The following is a 17,448-nucleotide window of genomic DNA, read 5'->3' as shown; positions in this document are numbered from 1 at the left end:
GTGCGGAACAGAGCCCGTCGCGGTGCAAGAGAAAGCATATGACTTCACAGAATGCGGGTTCAAGTTCACTGCGGAAAATGACTTCTTTCATACAAACAGTAAAGTTTTGTTGATCAAATTTTATATATGTATGAGTAATCTCCAGCCAGAAGATAAGACCCCTCCAAGCAGCGATAATCAGCGCTACTCATTCATTATTTATAAGCATTGGGATTTGAAACTTTTTTTTCAATCAACATTTTGAGGTCAAAAAAATTTAACGCAAAGCTTAAAAAAAGAAATACCATGAATAAGCACCTATTCATTTCATAAAAGACAACCTTCATACTTACCATGAAAGTAAACTTGTTAAGGACTTTGACTTAAAAAAAAGTTTCCAAAAATGAACATTTAATTTAAATAATTAATAGATTTAATTCAGCACTTTAAATCTTCCTACAAAAATAAGATATAGATGCTGATATTCTATAGTTAATTATTTGTACCTGCTTTTTTTTCCCTTCTTCTTCTTTGTATTTATGGTGAACTGGTTTTGTGCTGCTGGAACGAAATTATGGTCCCTCCCCAAGGGATGAATAAAGTTCTATTCTATTCTGCTCTTTTTGTGACATTTGCCCAAAGACCTGATACCATTTATTTTGGTCTTATTTTGTAGCACTGACTTTAGTGAAAAAGACTATAGAGCATTTTACCATATTAGGCTGATGAGATAAAATGTAAGTTCTCAAATTATTCAGTTTAATTTTATTTACATAATTCCAAATCACAACAACAGTCACCTCAAGGTGTTTTATACTGTAAGGTCAGAAGCCTACAATAATAGAGAAAAATCCCAACAGTCATACAACACCTTATGAGCATTTGGCGACAGTGGGAAGGAAAAACTCCCTTTTACCAGGAAGAAACCTCCAGCAGAACTAGGGCAGCCATCTGTTGCAACCGGTTGAGGGTAAGAGAAGGGATACAGGACAAAAGACATATAATAACTAATGATTGAATGTAGAATGGTGCATAAACTCATAGTGTGGAAAAAAAAAGGTGAGTGAAGATTTATTTAATTTGTATGCTATTTTTTTGTATTCTAATCTTTGAACTCTGTGGTTCACAATTATTGCTAATAATAATAATAACGATAAAATAATGTAAAATTTTATGAAAATTAACTCAAAATCAGCTCTGAAGTGAATAACCAGAAAAAAAGCAAATTAACTATTTATGTTCTTTTTATTTTCTACTTTTATTTTTTAACCTCGCGCCACAGGAGCCCTCTTGCCCAGCGATCACGTCGTTTACGCTGACGTCACCGTTTCCGTAGCAACAGAGCCTGACAGCCGTTCTGCCAGGAGGCCAACAAGCACGTGTGGTCAGAGAAGATGTTAATCCACTCACACACTGAGCGAGGGCCACAAAACCACCCGAGAAAAACATGGTGAGTTATAATGATTCACGGCCGCAGCGGGTTTTGTTTGCGTTGGGCAAAAGGACTTTATTTTGATTTTGTTTTATATTTAAAACAAAATTACTGAAATTACTCTTGGCACCTGGTAAACATTGGTGACAATGGTCTAAATACAGTTAAATGATGTGTCACCTTTAGCCAAATACTGAGGGCAGTGTATGTAATACTGGTCATTAAACTGGCCGTTTTATCCCTGAAACTTAATACGCGTTTCACTTTCAGTCGTTGATATAACTCAAACGTTTTGTTTGCCAGTGCCAGGATTAAACTATATTTATTTATTATATCTGTTTATTTATATTTAGACTTTTTCAACCCAGTTTATTTTTACCTATATATAACTATCACCTTAAGGTAATAGGTAATAGGCAAAGAGTTTAAACCAGGTATGGAGACTATGTTGAAAGGTAAACAGAAACACTTTTATAATTTTATAAAAACTAAATTTATATATGGAGTACTTTTCAAAATTGGAGCTAAAACAGACTTTATAGGGGGAGTAAAGCTGACGTAAAAGAGATGGAGAGGGAAATTTATGATAACACAAAAATAAAATGCACAAATTACAAAAAAAGTAGTGGCTCTGAAGATGGATTTTAAAAGTGCTATGTGTATTGTTTTGTCTTTTCAGAGCAGATTTTGTATGGTGAGGGGTCACTGTCGCCTTAAAAGTAAATAGCATGAGCCAAAGCCTTTCCTTATTTCCCTCCTCTGGACAGAAGCCACTCAGTAACTTACTAACCTCGGCTGGCTAAAGAGGTCTTTAGGGCTGGTACATTTATAGGTCACTGCAGCTAAATCCTCACACTCTAGATGATTCTAGCTGTTGGGTGAGAGTGTAACATGCTGTGTGTACTGTGTCATGTTCCTGTGACAGACTCTGCCAACAGGGTGGTGTACTGTAACTGGTGCGAGCTGAAAATGATTTGGTCCAGCAGCTTATTCAGGCTTTATCTGATAAAACTTAGGCCATGACTCTGGAAAAGCAAGAAAATGCTTGCAGGTTCCTCAGTGTTATGACATCTCGTAAGCTGCTGTTCCTTTAAGGCTAATCAGCTCTAATATGTGCTTTGATCCTCCTGCAGGGCCTTTTGTCCATCCTTCGGCGGCTGAAGCAGGCTCCAGAGCAGGAAGTACGCTTGCTGCTGTTAGGGTTGGATAATGCCGGCAAGACCACTGTGCTAAAACAGCTGGCAGCCGAAGACATCAGCCACATCACCCCCACACAAGTACACACATCCACACTCTCTCACATGCACAGAAATGTAGAGTCCTGTCATTTTTAGAGCCTTTGAATTCTCCTGCTGCAGATATTAAGCATCTGCGATACCTTTCTTAAGGGCTTTAACATCAAGAGCGTGCAGTCCGCAGGCTTCAAGCTGAACGTTTGGGACATTGGAGGTCAGCGCAAAATCCGACCATACTGGAGGAATTATTTTGAGAACACAGATGTGCTGGTACATACGTAGTCTTCATAATATCATTTTTTTCTGTGTTCTGATCAGTTTGTTAATATCTACGACTGTATTGTGTGCAGATCTATGTGATTGACAGCTCAGACAGGAAACGGTTTGAAGAAACAAGTCTGGTGAGCTCCATAAATACTTTTACATTTTAGGGAGGCGCAGTAGTCATCTTCTGATAAGGTTGAAGGTTAGAAGGCATTCAGGAGCTGTTGGAATTAGAAGCTGATCAGGGATGATCGGCAGTATGATGTTGTGTTGCTTCTCAACACGTCTCAGTGGTTTTTCTGTTGGCAAATACCATTAGAACAAGTGTATGTGTCTGCACCGTGTTACAGGAGCTAGCTGAGTTGCTGGAGGAGGAAACGCTCGCCACGGTGCCGTTGCTAATCTTCGCCAACAAGCAGGACCTGATGACAGCTGCTCCAGCGTCAGAGCTGGCAGAAAGTCTCCGTCTGCACACAATACGGGATCGCATGTGGCAGGTGCAGGCCTGCTCGGCGCTCACTGCAGAGGGAATTCAGGTAAACATAGAAACGGACACAGTCTGCAAACGCAACATCGCACACACAGCAAGGGTTGGGATAGTTGCCTGCAGCCGCTTTCGGAAGTCAGGGAATGCTGGGATTTATTTTACCTGTCCTGGTCTTAAAAAACGGGCTAGAGGGACTGAAGTTTGTTTAAGTAAATCACGTTACGATGAAATAGAATCATTTAACCGCGTTATGGTAGATTTCTAAACACAACCTATAATACCTTTAGATAGCAAAAATAAAATCAGTACAGTTCAATGGAGTAAAATGACACAAAGGAAGCACAATAAAATAGAAATATGCAGAATAATTAATGAATGCAAATCTAAATATAACACAAACTTGGATATATGTTCTTTTTTGTGGCAATGGAGCAGAGACAGATGTTTAAGGAGGTGTTCCACTGCAGAGGGTGGTCTCGATTATCCATGATGGCCTCATATCCTCCTCCCCAACATAGCCACAGTCATTTAGAAGACCTCGGCATCAGCTAATGAAGGAATCCAAAGTGTGCTGAATTCAAACAGGGAAAAGAGGAAAAAGAAGCAGATTACTTAAGATCCATTATTCCTTTAATTACCATCATAAAACACATGCTTGTATAAGAAGATTTCCCAGTCTGGGTGGATCACTTATGTATTCTTTCTAAAGACTAAAGAAGCTCAGCTGCTTTGTGTTATCATGTGCATTAAAACAGTTTGCTACTGCCAGTCTGCACGTTTCACATCACTGCTTTGCCTCAATTTCATGGGTGGGATGGTGATGTGTGGAGCGTGGAGTTTGCATGCTCTCCCTGTGCATGTTCCTTACACCTAGCACACACATGCTAGGCTAAGTATTTTTTCCAAATTGCCCATCTGCAGTGAGTAAAGTCGATTGAGTGCTTGAAGTGTACAGGATGAAGTGCTGTGTGACTGCGTGCTTAAAAATATGACTTGTATTCTTATCAATTTTAGTGGGGGTAAGTAATCAGTAGCACAAAAGTCCTTGTAAGAAATTATGTTAAATGCATAAATAATAAATCACAATGGTTGTCTGGAAAATATGATCAAACAGCAAAAAAATCACACAGTACTTCTGGAGATATATTTTGAATGCTATTTTTAGGTCCACTTCATTTTTACTTCTCTAATTTTCCACAATTAAAAAAAATATATAATTCTGTTTATTTATTTATGTTTTTTCAGGATGGGATGACCTGGGTTTGCAGAAATATAAAGTTTCGGAAGAAGCCATGAAAAATCGCATCTCACACCTGGAATATCCAGTGTTTCATGTTCAGGACGGGAGACAACATCATGTGGTAATTCTTAAAGACACTTGTGTCTTTTTTTCCTTATGTGGCATCAAAATAATTAGTCACTGTCAGCACAGTTGTCCAACACAACCCTCAGCCCTGTATTACATATCTTAAAATGTACATACTGTAAATAGGCTGTTTTATTTAAACTGTACACACTTTTTTTTAAAAATAATTAAACCATGTTAACTCAGTGTTTTGTAGACAATGTGTTTTTTGTTTTTTTAAATAAGCATTTGGTGTTGTGCAGTGGATTCATGAAAAATCGAGGTTTTGTAAGGCTGTAAGTCTATTCAGTCGAAGCTAGAGGGCGATATGGTGCTAGTCTTGTGTATCAGAGCCTTATGCCAAATTATTACATCTCTTACTTTCTGTCAATGACAAAGCCAGGGGGAGGGCCTTGACGCTGGTGGTGCAGTGTGTGTGTGTTTGGGCAGGTGGGGGATATATAATAAGCTGTAAGGATAAAGTTTTTCATTCATCCTGTCACATTCTAACACAACTCAAGCCACAGGCAAGAATAAACAGCCAAAACGTAACGTAACTGGCCTGTTACTCAGGCACAGGCCACACAAAAATTAAACCTCCGCCCTGTGACACATCAGGCGCACACACAGTTAATCAAATTAATTATGAAGCCATTAAAAAGTATGCCAGTGATGCGACTACAAAGTCTTTAAAGGCTCAGTAATCAAGACATAGAGTCAGCCTGTTTGCACACAGCTGGCTGGAATCTGTCTGAATATTTTACTCGGCCCAAAAGCCAAATTTGCGCAGCATATAACACAGTCATGTACCCTTCTACAGCAAAGGTAGCTGTATGAAAGGTTACCTTCATCAGAATGCGCTGATATAATGCTCCAAATGTGACCTGGTGCTCAAAGGTTTAGGCGATAAAAGCTCATGATGGGCACTGAGGAGATGTTGTTCAAAATGTCTGTGATGGCATTCATCAGGGACCTGTGTGTGAGTCTCTTCTGCGTCATGGTAACCATGTTTTTAACTGCAGCCTGGAAAATGATTACTCAGATGAGGCCAAGAGGGATAATTCCAGGAGTTTTCAGGGGGATGAAACTCCTGTTAGGCTCTTTTTGTCAGCTGGTAGTTAAAAAAAAAATCTTTGTACATTTTTATGATAGCTGATAGCTCACTTTGAAATGCACCAGTTTTAATCTATTAGTGACTTCTGTTTAATGTCATTTGACCATGATGCTAGGTGTTGTTTTTATTATTGTTACCTTTGTTTTACCAGGAAGTCCCACTGAGATCACAATCTCTTTTAAAAGAGAAACCTGGCAAAGACAGCACTCATACAAACTCAGAACAAAAGTCAACAAAATTCTCCTTTACTGGAGCTTATTATGCTTTTAAAGTAATCAATATTTAAAGAAAGAAAGTCATTTTTCTGTGCTTTACTCATTTATTACAATTTCATAATTCAGATATTTGTCAAAGTAAACCAATGATAGCAGGAATAGTGTGTGAAGTGTTTTGACAACTTTATTTTTTTTTTTTGCATTAAGGTGGGGGTGCTATGACGTCTGCCTTTTGGAGGTGGTGGGTGGGGCTTCTGCTTCCCACGGCCTTGACCAGTGATGTTGCATCCTTTGCCATGTTTGATTTGTCGCTTACATAATTTTTTTTCTTCATGCAATGTTCTACAATTTCAAAGTGTGCTTTAAATGTCTTGTTTTGTCACAGCGCTGCTGCGCTCAGGTACAGAAGCTCTACATCATGAGCAAAATGACCATAAAACACGCACACCTGTGTCTGCACACAGGAAACAGACCTCAACACATCTCTCTTGCATATGCAATAAACCATACAGAAACACCTTGGCCATTCAATTACTCAACTTCTCACCTTGTTCACCATGATTTACCACAAGGCAATTGCATTTTCTGTCTATTTTTCTTTTTTGTCTTCTGCAGCACATTTGCCACAAACCCCACTAATCTGAACTGGATGAGTGCTCCACTGTGGTCCTATAGGGCATTTACATACAAACCTTTTCTAGGACTAATAGCTCTCTCCAATACAATTTGCATTTATATAGCCCCCTTCATACCCAACATGATTTGGCACCTTTGCCCATGATAAAAATAAACCTCCTCCTTTGGCCTTGAGTTACTGCCCTGCTGCCGGTTGTGTGTGTGCACTTGTGTGTCCCTCAACATATACAGGGTTGGCTGATTTTAATATGCCAAAGCTGCTTGGTCGTCAGATGGAGACTGAAACAAGTGCAAAGCCTTTAAAATGGACCTCATAATGATTTGGTCTCGTTCCCTGTGTGTGTTTTCTGCTATACAGTATGCATGGATTTTGTCGATATAGCAGTGTGGGGCACTAGAACACACTAGAAGACACGAGGTAAATATTAAACCACAACAGATCTTGCTGGACAAACTACAACAGAACACGTACAGTACTGACCGCACCCTCATTTATTTATCTTTTGCTTCCAACAAGCCAGACTTGTCATTTTTTTTAAAGTGGTATTTAGCAATAGTTCTCCAGGCTTTCTGAAGGTCCTTCAAATGTTTTCTTTGGACATTGGCTGCATTTTCATTCATCTTCAAACTAGTCCTTGTTCTTGTTCATGTTGATGTTTTGACTGTTGAACCAATTGAAACTGACCTGTGGACCATTCAAACATAAAAAGTTACCTAACTAAAGAGAAGAACCAGCGCTCTGTCTACAAATAACAGACATTTTAGCAAAGAACCAATTTTAAATTGTGTCTTTAGGCACTTCCCTATCACAAAAGCACTTTTCACCCTCAACCTACCAAAACGACAAAGATAAAACTGTTTATCAGAAATAAAACTGTATTTTTACACCAACAAAGTGACTCCCAAAGAGCTGGTAGCTGAAAACTTGGAAGCTGGACAAGTGGAGGACAGAAGAAAAAGTGGCATGCCTGAAAAAACTACTACTGATGGATCGTATGTGAAAGTCATCTCTTTAATTAATAGGAAAATATCCAATTGATCCGTCTACTGTTCACTCAGCTTCTCAGAAAAAATGCTGTTGTGATCCTGTATGAAAAAGTGAGAAGAGAGGCACAATAGTGAGTCGCTACAGAAATCTGTAAAGCAAGGTGGAGGCTATGTCATGGTTTGAGCCTACGTTTCAGCTAATTGTGCTGGAGATCTTGTCGAATTAATGGAATTACAACCACAAGAAAGTACCATCAGATTTTCATCCACCATGCCACACCATCTGGAAAGCATCAGACGGTGGCTTAATTTTTTTTTACCATGACAATGATCCCAAATACACTGCCAGTGCCACAGAAGTGGATAGAAAAACACACAGTGGATCATTATCAGTCATGGACTGGCCTCGTCAGAGCCCGGACTTCAACATTATTGGAGCAGTCTGGGATCGTGTTGACAGAGAACAGAACAAATGCATTGATTAGCATTTAAAGAAATTATGAGAAAGCTTGCTTAAGAGAGGTCAGTGTGTGTGTTGAAGATGAAAGATGGTTATGATAAAATATTGATTTTTTTTCCAGATTTCCCTTAAATACTATATTTTCTTGATGTGTTTACAGGTTTCAATAAATTGCTTCACATATTTCTCATTTCCTACTAAAATATAAAGAAACAAGAGGGGGGGTCAGTACTTTATTTTCAGTTAAAAGTTGCTTTCAGTTTCCTGAAATAAATCTATCAACACTAAAAACAAAATGGAAAAACAAGTTGAAAGTCTAACATGTTAGATGATAAAAGACCTCCTTTCTCTCTGCACTGTTTAATCATTAACAGTTTTACCAAGTGATAGTCGTTCACCCTGTAAAACATATACCCAATTATACATATAAGGAATCGGACAAATCTTTCCTGATTTATCTACAAGTTGTCTCAAAATCTGATGGCAAAGGTTGTGGAGAAGCTTTAAATCCCCAAAATTAATAAAACAGAATTTAGCGAATAGGTAATTGGATTGGAGTAACCACTCTTCGTTACCTTTGGCTCTATCATCAGTGAGGTGAGAGGCAGTCAGGCCTGCAAAAGGCCATAAATCACAGGACTTTCCCAGCTTTTCAAGCCGGAACTCCAAGCCTCCCACACAGGGGAAATGAAGGGCAGAGGGTCTAACTGACTCACGGGGCCTGTGAAACCAGGAGAGAGCTTCTGTGACTTAATTAAACTGTTGTGTATCTGGCAACTCATGCCCTTTTTTTAAATTCAAAGATATTGAATCCATACAAGAGAGTGACATTTAGAATGGGACTTCCTCTGAACTTATTTAAACCATTCATATTTATATTTTATCTCCATCCTTTGAGTTCTCCAACGGCACTACACTGCTATAATAGTGATAACTTGCAGTGGTTCAGTCAGTCAATAGCCATACATTAGAAATACCACAAAGGGCAGCTTTTTCAGAAATTAGTGAGCCAATCATAAACTTTTCTGCATCTTCTGGACTTGCTGTGGCACTAAAACACAGGTAATCTATGCACTGGTTGGGTACCATATATACACGAAGTGGTCCCAAAAAAGTGAATCTTTTTGCATACATAGCGTTAAGACTTCGCTTTTACTTTGAGATCCTTTTAGGCCTTTGAACAGAGTGAGATGTAGTTGTATAACAATCAGTAAAATGTAGTAAAAGGCAAGAAAAAAGCAATTCTAGAAATAATGAGTCCGTAATAAAGAGGTGAACATCTAGTTTTATTTCCTCACATATCTGGCTTTGAGCTTTGCACCATTACAGAAAAATACAAACAAATGAACTGCCATACAACAAATAAATTGCCAAACAGCGAGGTTCATCAGTGAGTTGGTGTCCTATTCTCAACCATTCTTTATTATCTATATATATTGATAATATATCATAATGTGTTAACTCCTTAAATAATATTCTGTAAGAAAACATCCTACGGCATGTGTTCCTGTTCAACTCAATAAAACTGGGATAAACTCATGTAGACTGGTCACTCAGGCGAGTCTTTACTCTGATAGCAACACTCCATACTTTTCTAGGATTTAATTTTAAACCAAATTGGTGCCTCTCGTAGTCTTTTTTTCTTCTCCTCTTCAAATAAAACTCCCATGCAAGCAGCTATAACCACTATGAATCTGGCACATCCCTCTAGTAGCAATTACTGTGTTGGGAATAGTTTGTTTGGCCAGCGCGGCGTCCATCCTGCCTCATTCCCAGGCCAATCCTTTATGATTAAGCAGATAAGTGGTGGTACTGGATGATAAAGCAAACAACAAATGCCCACATTCCTCTCATAGCTCCTTTGATGTGTGTGTGCCTCTGCAGGGCTCCTACCTCTCCGAGTCCCCTTTGCTATAATCAAACTGCAGAGTCATAAACAGCGAGGGATGAGGTCTATAAAAATCGTGAGTCTCTATCAGCCAGGGGGACAGAAGTTCACACCTCAGAGCGGGTCAGTTTCAAAGCTTGGGAGGGGGGTCAGCTCAGGGGTTAGCCTGGGAGGGGGTCCAGGGCTCTGTTTGATGCACCTGAGACAGAAAGCAGAGGGGTAGAGATTGTGTCAGGATGAACTAAGAAGTTGTGTAGTAATGCAGTGGGTGCTATCAGAAACTTTTGTTGGGCTCCTGGTCCAGATCATGCTTCTGGGCCCCGGTGCTTTTATGAAGATGAGGCATTTCCTCTGGGGGGGGGGGGAATAAAAGCATTTTTTTATTATTATTTTTTTACGGCTGTAAAGTCACAACAAACCTCAACAAAGTGACTAAGAAGGTGACACTGTATGATTCCAGGAGCTTAAAGAGCTTTTCACAGTTTAGGGAATAATTAGATAAACAGATCTTTACTTGTTTTAATTCACTTTCACAGGAAATCACTAAAACCGTAAACCAGTCTAGTCCAATAGATAATAACATGGGTAAACTGAAGAGCGTGAATCAATAACCCGCTGACCGGTCTCGTTCTCGTCAGTAGTTTGAGGTCAAAGGTTATACTCTTGACCCCTCACTGACCCTTGCACTGGGAGGAAATAACACTTTCTCTCGTCTTCCCCTGATTAACTGATTGCCCTTATCATTTAACGGATCTGGTCCAATTTTCTCTCCGTGTCGTTGCCCTCCCTCCTCCCCTTGCACGCTGTCTTGTCCCTCCCTGGCGTTCATAATTTGACTTTTTATCACCTCCTGCTGAAAGGGAGACCCGGCTCCATCCGTCATTACAGCACACGCTGACAGCTCCTCACACATGCCTGGATTTTTACATTTGACTCAATCCAGGGGCTTACTTTACTGTAACCGATTCAATATTTCTCAAATGAGCCGGCCGATCTGTATACACGCCACAGTGGATGGGATGATCTATGGCATCGCCTTAATAGATTTCCCAGGCCTCATAGCCAGGCTATTTTAGGGGAAAAAGCCATAATCTGTGCAATAAAAACATGATTATTCATGTGAATTGCTTGATAATTTATGTTACTCGCGTGTTCCCAGACATTAAACTAAAATGTGTGTGTGCGTTTGTGTGCACACACTCATAATTGTCACTGTCTCTAATTTCTTATCCACTAACTAGTTTCATGAAGTGATTAAAACTTTTGAAGTGTATGCGTATCTATAAAACAGTATGTTATGAAATTTGCTATGAAATTTCAGTTTATTTTATTTGGATAGCCCAATATCACACTAAGGACTATACATATAGAGTTCAAAGGGCTTCACAGGCACAAAAACATATCAGGAACTGAGGTTCCAGCAACCCATCAGACATATATAAATACACATGCACCCCTAAACACACATTCATATAGTAATAATGCAATCACAACAAAAATAAATATAAATCTTAGAAGTAAGTTATGCATATGGTCTTATCTGCCAGATTACTTAATGTGGCTGAACTCAGATAGTATGGCTGTATAGTGGTATTATTAATAATTATTAAGCCTAAGCTCTCGTTTAATGTCAGATTAAAAAGGTATGTCGTTACCAAGTTCTTGAAATTATCTGTAAAGTTTGCCTCCTTAATTTTTCCAGGAATGTTGTTCCAGAGATGTTGTTTCCACAAACTAGGAAAGTGGCATCCAAATTTTTTGATCGCTAACAATTTCACAGTGGAGGATCTAAGATAGCAAGCCGGGACATAGAGTCACAGACATTCAGAGATATTAGAAGGTTCAAGACCATTAAGGATTTTATATGCAGTATAAATAAGAGTATTTTTTAAAAGCGGTTCTGTATGATACTGGAGGCGAGTATAGCTCTGCTAAAACTGGACTAATGTGTTCTCCGTTATAGCATAGCTGTGCATCATCTGTGTTAATCTGGTAACAAATTTCATGCTGGCTGATAAGATTGCCAAGTGTCAGAATGTTTAAGGACAAACGTAAGAGACCCAGATAGCTTCCCTGGGAGACTCCACAGGAAAAATTATGAGTGCTTGATACCTGATCTCCACAGCTAGTGAAACATTTCCTATCTGTGATATATGATCTAAACCATTCAGGAACTTTAGAATTCAACAACTATCAGAAAAGCCAACCCACTGCTTGAGAGGGAGATTAGAGAGTTTATGATCAATTATGTCAAAAGCTGAATAAAGTTGAATAAAGTAAGGATTGCAACCTTATGAGCATTGAAAGCCGGTCCTAAAAAAGGTTTGACATTAGCCTGTATTCTGTATTTAAGTGTCCAGGCTTGGCTTCTTTAAAAGAGATTTAACTATGTTTTTTTAAAAGGAGAGGGGAAAGTAACCTTGTGCAATCAAATGAAGGGGTAAGCATCATGAAACAAATATGTTTTTGAGGACTAAGAAATAAGTTAAACAGTGGAAAAGTCCTTTCTAAATGTACGCTTTTGTCATTCTTTCACATACATATTTTAAGAAATTTGTTAGTGGTATTCACATAATCATCAAGTTAGGCTAACAGTGAGCTAACTGCTATTATTTGGTCAGCAAGCCTAAAGGGTTTTTGGCTAACTTTGACATAAAATTATGATATTTTAGGTATTTTCTATTCCAATTCAAATAAGTTTTCATTTTTGGCATTTATAAACAGTAAAAGTTACATCTGGCATTTAACTGGTACTGACTAAATACAAAGATGCAGCTAATTTCATTACAGACTAATATCTTTCTTTGCTTACATGAAATAACTTGACTTAGTTATAAATCATGTGCATTTTACTACCTGTTATTACGTTATAGCTAATTGTTGATGAACAGTTTACTCATTGCTTTTGAATGACTTTGGAAGGCCAGCGATCCAGTAACAGCAAAGGAAACAAATATGTTATTCCACAAGCAGGAGGAAGCAGTGCCCTTAACTAGTCTGCTGGGTTTGAGCATGTAAAAGCTACTTCAAGTAGTTGGCTACCTTGTCAAGTGTCATAGCAAAAGACATGTTGACAGTCATTGTAGGATCATCAGAGAGACAGAGTAACTGGATTCTGAATATGTGGAAGAGGAACAATTTATTTTTTGAGGGCCAGTAAGGTAAATTATAAAACTAGCAATAAGTTGTGTTTTTTTTCTCACAGCGGATGACATTTTTTATTAAAGTTAGCTTGCTAGCGCTAATGGCTGTTACAGGGATAATATCATACTGGCTGATATTTGGCGGTAACGACGAGCTATCTTTACTGCTCTCTCTTCAGTGCCCCAAAAAAAGTTTTTACTGCTCCCTAAAGTGAAAAGTCAACAAATTTGAAATGTAGCTTTGCTGAAGTTTACGCTATGAATGCAGTTTGGCCCTCCTGGTGTCTGCAGCAGAGAAATAATTGCAAATAAAGGCAGTAGTCACAGTGATAGCTGCTGAGGTAGCTCTAAATGAAATTTGGTTATTAAAGGAACTTTGGCTGATTAATTGAAGGACGTATTTGACTTTAAGATTTGAAGCTTGAATTAAAATAGAATTCTATAGGTAAATTTACATGGCTGATAAGTCACTTCCTTGTTATTATATTCAACTTGCACAGAACAATTCAGCTTAAATGCTCTTGTCAAATATGTAAAGGCATAAAAAGATGTAGTCACATCTTTTGTTTTTGATTTTGTTTTTATTTCTATGTTGATATGTTGACCCAAGTATTGTACAGTATCTAAGAATTAAAATTCCCATGTGTACAAGGAGGAACTAACCCATGTAAAGATTGTGTTATCATAAATCTGTGGGTTTCAAAAATTCAGTTATTTATTGACTAACTGTTACCTGTACTTACATATACGTCATGGAGTTTAAACCTCAATTTGAGGTATTATTCTTTTATCTGTAAGACGATGTCATACTCCACCTAAACACCTTAATAAACGTTATACAAATAAATTGTTAAACCTAAATAGATCCAAGAACAGAGGTATATTGAATTGCTGGCATTTATTATTAAAGGACAACAGGCCCTGAAAAACAAAATGGAAAATAAATAAATAAATTCATTTTGGTGCTCACGTCTGTGGAGCTAAGAAGAGACAGATGTAGTTCAATAATATTTCACTGAATTGAGGACAACACCTTATTTTAAATAAATATAACAAAATCTTCCCAGCAAGTGTTAAACCAAATCATCCTCCTTCTTCTCCCTATCTTACATAAAAGCCCTCTGACTAACATAACAAGATATATAAAAGCAGGAGAGTAAAGGTTAACAAAATATTTGCATTTTTAAGTCATATAAACTCACTTTGACCACAGTTTGCAGTTAGTGGATTATTAACGTTTCTTAGTCTTGTACTTGATTTGTGGTTTGTTGTTTTATAAACCAGATGTGACAGCAGTGTGCATCCATTTACTGCGAGGCCTCCCTGGTGATGATCCATCCTACTAATATCTACAACACTGGTAAGTTTTTATTAAACGAGGGCACAGAGCTGTGTCGAAATTTGCTTTACGTTTAAGGACATCAACAAAGCATTAGATGACGAAATTAATGCAGATTATTTATTATATACACAGAAATTCAGAATAAAGATGGACATCAGCTGGATACCAACTTTTACACATCTTTTGTTTCTTTCATTTTTTTGTAAAGCACTTCAGGATTTCTGACAGGAGGAGAGACACCAGCACAAAGAGGAGCCGGGAAAGCACTGATTCACAGCTGACCTCGTTCATAGAGAGAAGAGTGATGTAACCTACCTCAGTTACTGGACACAGCTTGATTTATAACAACTGAAATGGTAAAGTAGTACTTAATCACAGCATTTTCCTGGCTCCTTAATTCCTTTTTAACTTCTTTATATTTCTTTCAAGCTAATAATTGATCATGCCTAACTGCATCTCCCTGTTATGACGTTCTTGTATTTGCAGGTTTGTGACAGTGATGACACCTGGGCACAAGTATCTGATGGAGTGCTGGCTTTCATCGATTAAGCTGTGCCTTTCTGTCCCATCGCCACTTTAATCCAGTGTCTGCTGATGTTATTATCAAGGGAGGTATTTTAACGGTTTCAAGAACTTACCTCAAACTGTTTGGGCTCCTTTACACCTGATCTACCTTGAAAAACACCTTCAGCTTCATTCAGAGACTCATTCAGACTTAAATCTTATCTCCAAACTTTTATAAATCAAAGCTTTTAGAGGTAGGTGTAACGGAATAAAAGTCTGGAGCAGCACACGTGAAACTAAAGTGTGCTTTCTGACTTTTTTAAATATCTAAACAATTACACCTCTTGCGGGCTAAACCTGTTTTCAGTACCTTGTGCCTCATGTATAAATTATGTTACCCCAAAATCTTTTGAAAGCAATCCGTTTCATGCCTTTACTAAGATTGGCACGTTGGAATGTACATTGCAAGATCTAGGTTATTACTGATGCACAAACGATCCCCCAGTAGGAACGCAAACGTTAGCTATAGCTAAGTTGAAATTTAGCAGCAGCCGGTGCAGCCAGTGCTCGATTAAATTTGGCAAAGCGAGAACAAATGGCTTCGTGTAGCATTTTCAAAGATACCTTATCTTTAAATAAGGTATCTTTCCGAAGCGCCTATTATAAAAACATTTCGGAAGAGCGACTAAGGAGAGGTGTGTATTTGTGCTCAGAAGTCTCCTCTGTGTGACAGAGTGAGAGAGAGTGTGTGCCGGAGAGAGGGGAAAGGGAAATATTGTTTGTGTTTTTATTCTGTTTATATCTCGCTGTATTTTTATGTCCTACACTCAAGCTTTGCAAGCAGCAGAGAGGTTGGAAAAAAAAACGAGGGAGAGTAAGAGAGTATTCTCAATTTCCTTCTAAAAAGAAAATTCATTTGCAGTTGCTAATGTAATGTCATCGTTGTGTTTACTGAGCGTGGATGATGTATAGGGGATGTTGCATTGAGTGAGACTGCTTAATGATGCATAGAATTAAGTCTGTGGCTTTCAGCTGAGCTCCCCTCTCTCCCTCTCTCTTTCTCTTCCTCTCATACACTCCTCTCCCTCTTCCTCCCTCCCCTTCTCTCTCACACACTCACTGACTCCCTGCTTCCTCTTTCCTTCCCTTCCTTTCACCTCTCTTTTCGTTTAATCCCCACCCCCCTCCTCCTCCTTCTCCTCCTCCTCACCAGCCTCTCTCTTTCCCTCTCACGCAGGCTGTCTTGGACTGTTGGCCACACGTTGCTCTGTGTACTGTTGCCTAACTCCATCAATCACCACGAAGGGAGAGGAAGAGAGCGTGTGGAGGGAGGGTGATAAAAAGAATAAAAATAAGATATGGCTGGGGAAAAAAAAAATGAGCGAGATGAAAACAGACATTGTACAGGAACAGCTTTAGGAAGCTGGAGGGGAAGTGAGTAAACGAGTGGGAAGAACACCTCGATACATTTAATGATCCACCGAGAGCGCCGACAGTCCAAATAACTGCTTGAAAACTGCGAGAATATATGGACGTAATTGTGTTATTTCTGGCTCTCGCTATGATGATCCTCTGCTGGGATCTGAGGCAATAAAGAAAATGATGATTATGATGATCTCATTTCAGCACTTATGTTATTACCTGAGCCAGATGACTACCTGAGTGGGAAGGCCTGCCGCTGTGGAGGAGTGCAAGAAACAGGAATAAAGAGGATTTTTTAGTATTTAAACTGGTGTTTTCCATCTGCTGATATTTACATCGGTTTATTACGATATAGGTGCTCGATGTATATATGTTGGAAGTAGCTTTAGTTGAGGATTGCAGATTTAACATCTTTGTATGTTGATCCTGCAGACATCTGTGGCATTTGGAGCTTTGCTCAGATGTCTAGATAACAGGGGTCAGCAGTAGTCACCAAAGTCACCTTTAAGATAAAATGATGAACTTTTTACAAGCAAGTAGACATTTACAGTTAATTTATGAGAATTTTTATATCTTCTGTAGTTTTCAATGAAAACCCGCAAAAATTTAGATGTGTGTCGTTGGCTTGGCGGTGGAGGGGGAGGTCAGAGATTTAAAACAACAAAGCTACATGTGAAGAACCATCAAAGGGCACGCAAAGCCACCGGATATAATCCAAGAGCAACATAATTTATTGTTTGCTAAGTTTAGGAGCCAAACATTTTGTATGTGCTTAATCTAACATACAGTAGGTATCTACAAAATGTGAGGTAGTTATAGAAAAACATTTTTCTTTGGTGGTTGTGGTTAAGTTTCACTTTATTTATTAAATTATTTTGTAGTTTCTGGGAGTTATATTTCAACTTGAGTTCAGCTTTTTTCCTTTTATTTGGTTGTCAGAGAATTTATTTTGCTTTTCTTTGTCACTGTGGCTTCAGTAATTACTCACCAAGCCC

The 17,448-nt window shown here is 38.5% G+C and overlaps 1 protein-coding gene across 2 annotated transcripts; it reads left to right on the top strand.

Annotated features, from left to right (window-relative positions):
• Positions 1 to 707: 707 nt before the first annotated feature.
• On the top strand, positions 708 to 16,171 carry LOC120713979 (ADP-ribosylation factor-like protein 3). Of its 2 annotated transcripts, XR_005691339.1 has the most exons (9): positions 708 to 1,429; positions 2,545 to 2,688; positions 2,800 to 2,916; positions 2,997 to 3,047; positions 3,261 to 3,446; positions 4,643 to 4,758; positions 14,470 to 14,545; positions 14,736 to 14,883; positions 15,014 to 16,171. XR_005691339.1 is itself a non-coding variant. In XM_039999955.1 (6 exons), the coding sequence occupies exons 1-6, from the start codon at positions 1,427 to 1,429 to the stop codon at positions 4,691 to 4,693; spliced, it is 552 nt and encodes a 183-aa protein (XP_039855889.1). In that variant the 5' UTR covers positions 708 to 1,426; the 3' UTR covers positions 4,694 to 4,919. The 2 variants fall into 2 exon arrangements, 1 of the variants encoding a protein (XP_039855889.1); XM_039999955.1 differs by lacking the exons at positions 14,470 to 14,545; positions 14,736 to 14,883; positions 15,014 to 16,171 and having other exon boundaries at positions 4,643 to 4,919.
• The last annotated feature ends 1,277 nt before the right edge of the window (positions 16,172 to 17,448 follow it).

The sequence above is a fragment of the Simochromis diagramma genome, unplaced genomic scaffold (genome assembly GCF_900408965.1).
Source record: "Simochromis diagramma unplaced genomic scaffold, fSimDia1.1 OVJJ01000596.1, whole genome shotgun sequence".
Taxonomy (NCBI): domain Eukaryota; kingdom Metazoa; phylum Chordata; class Actinopteri; order Cichliformes; family Cichlidae; genus Simochromis; species Simochromis diagramma.
Note: the sequence above shows the minus strand (reverse complement) of the source record. Positions and strands in the feature narration are given on the sequence as shown.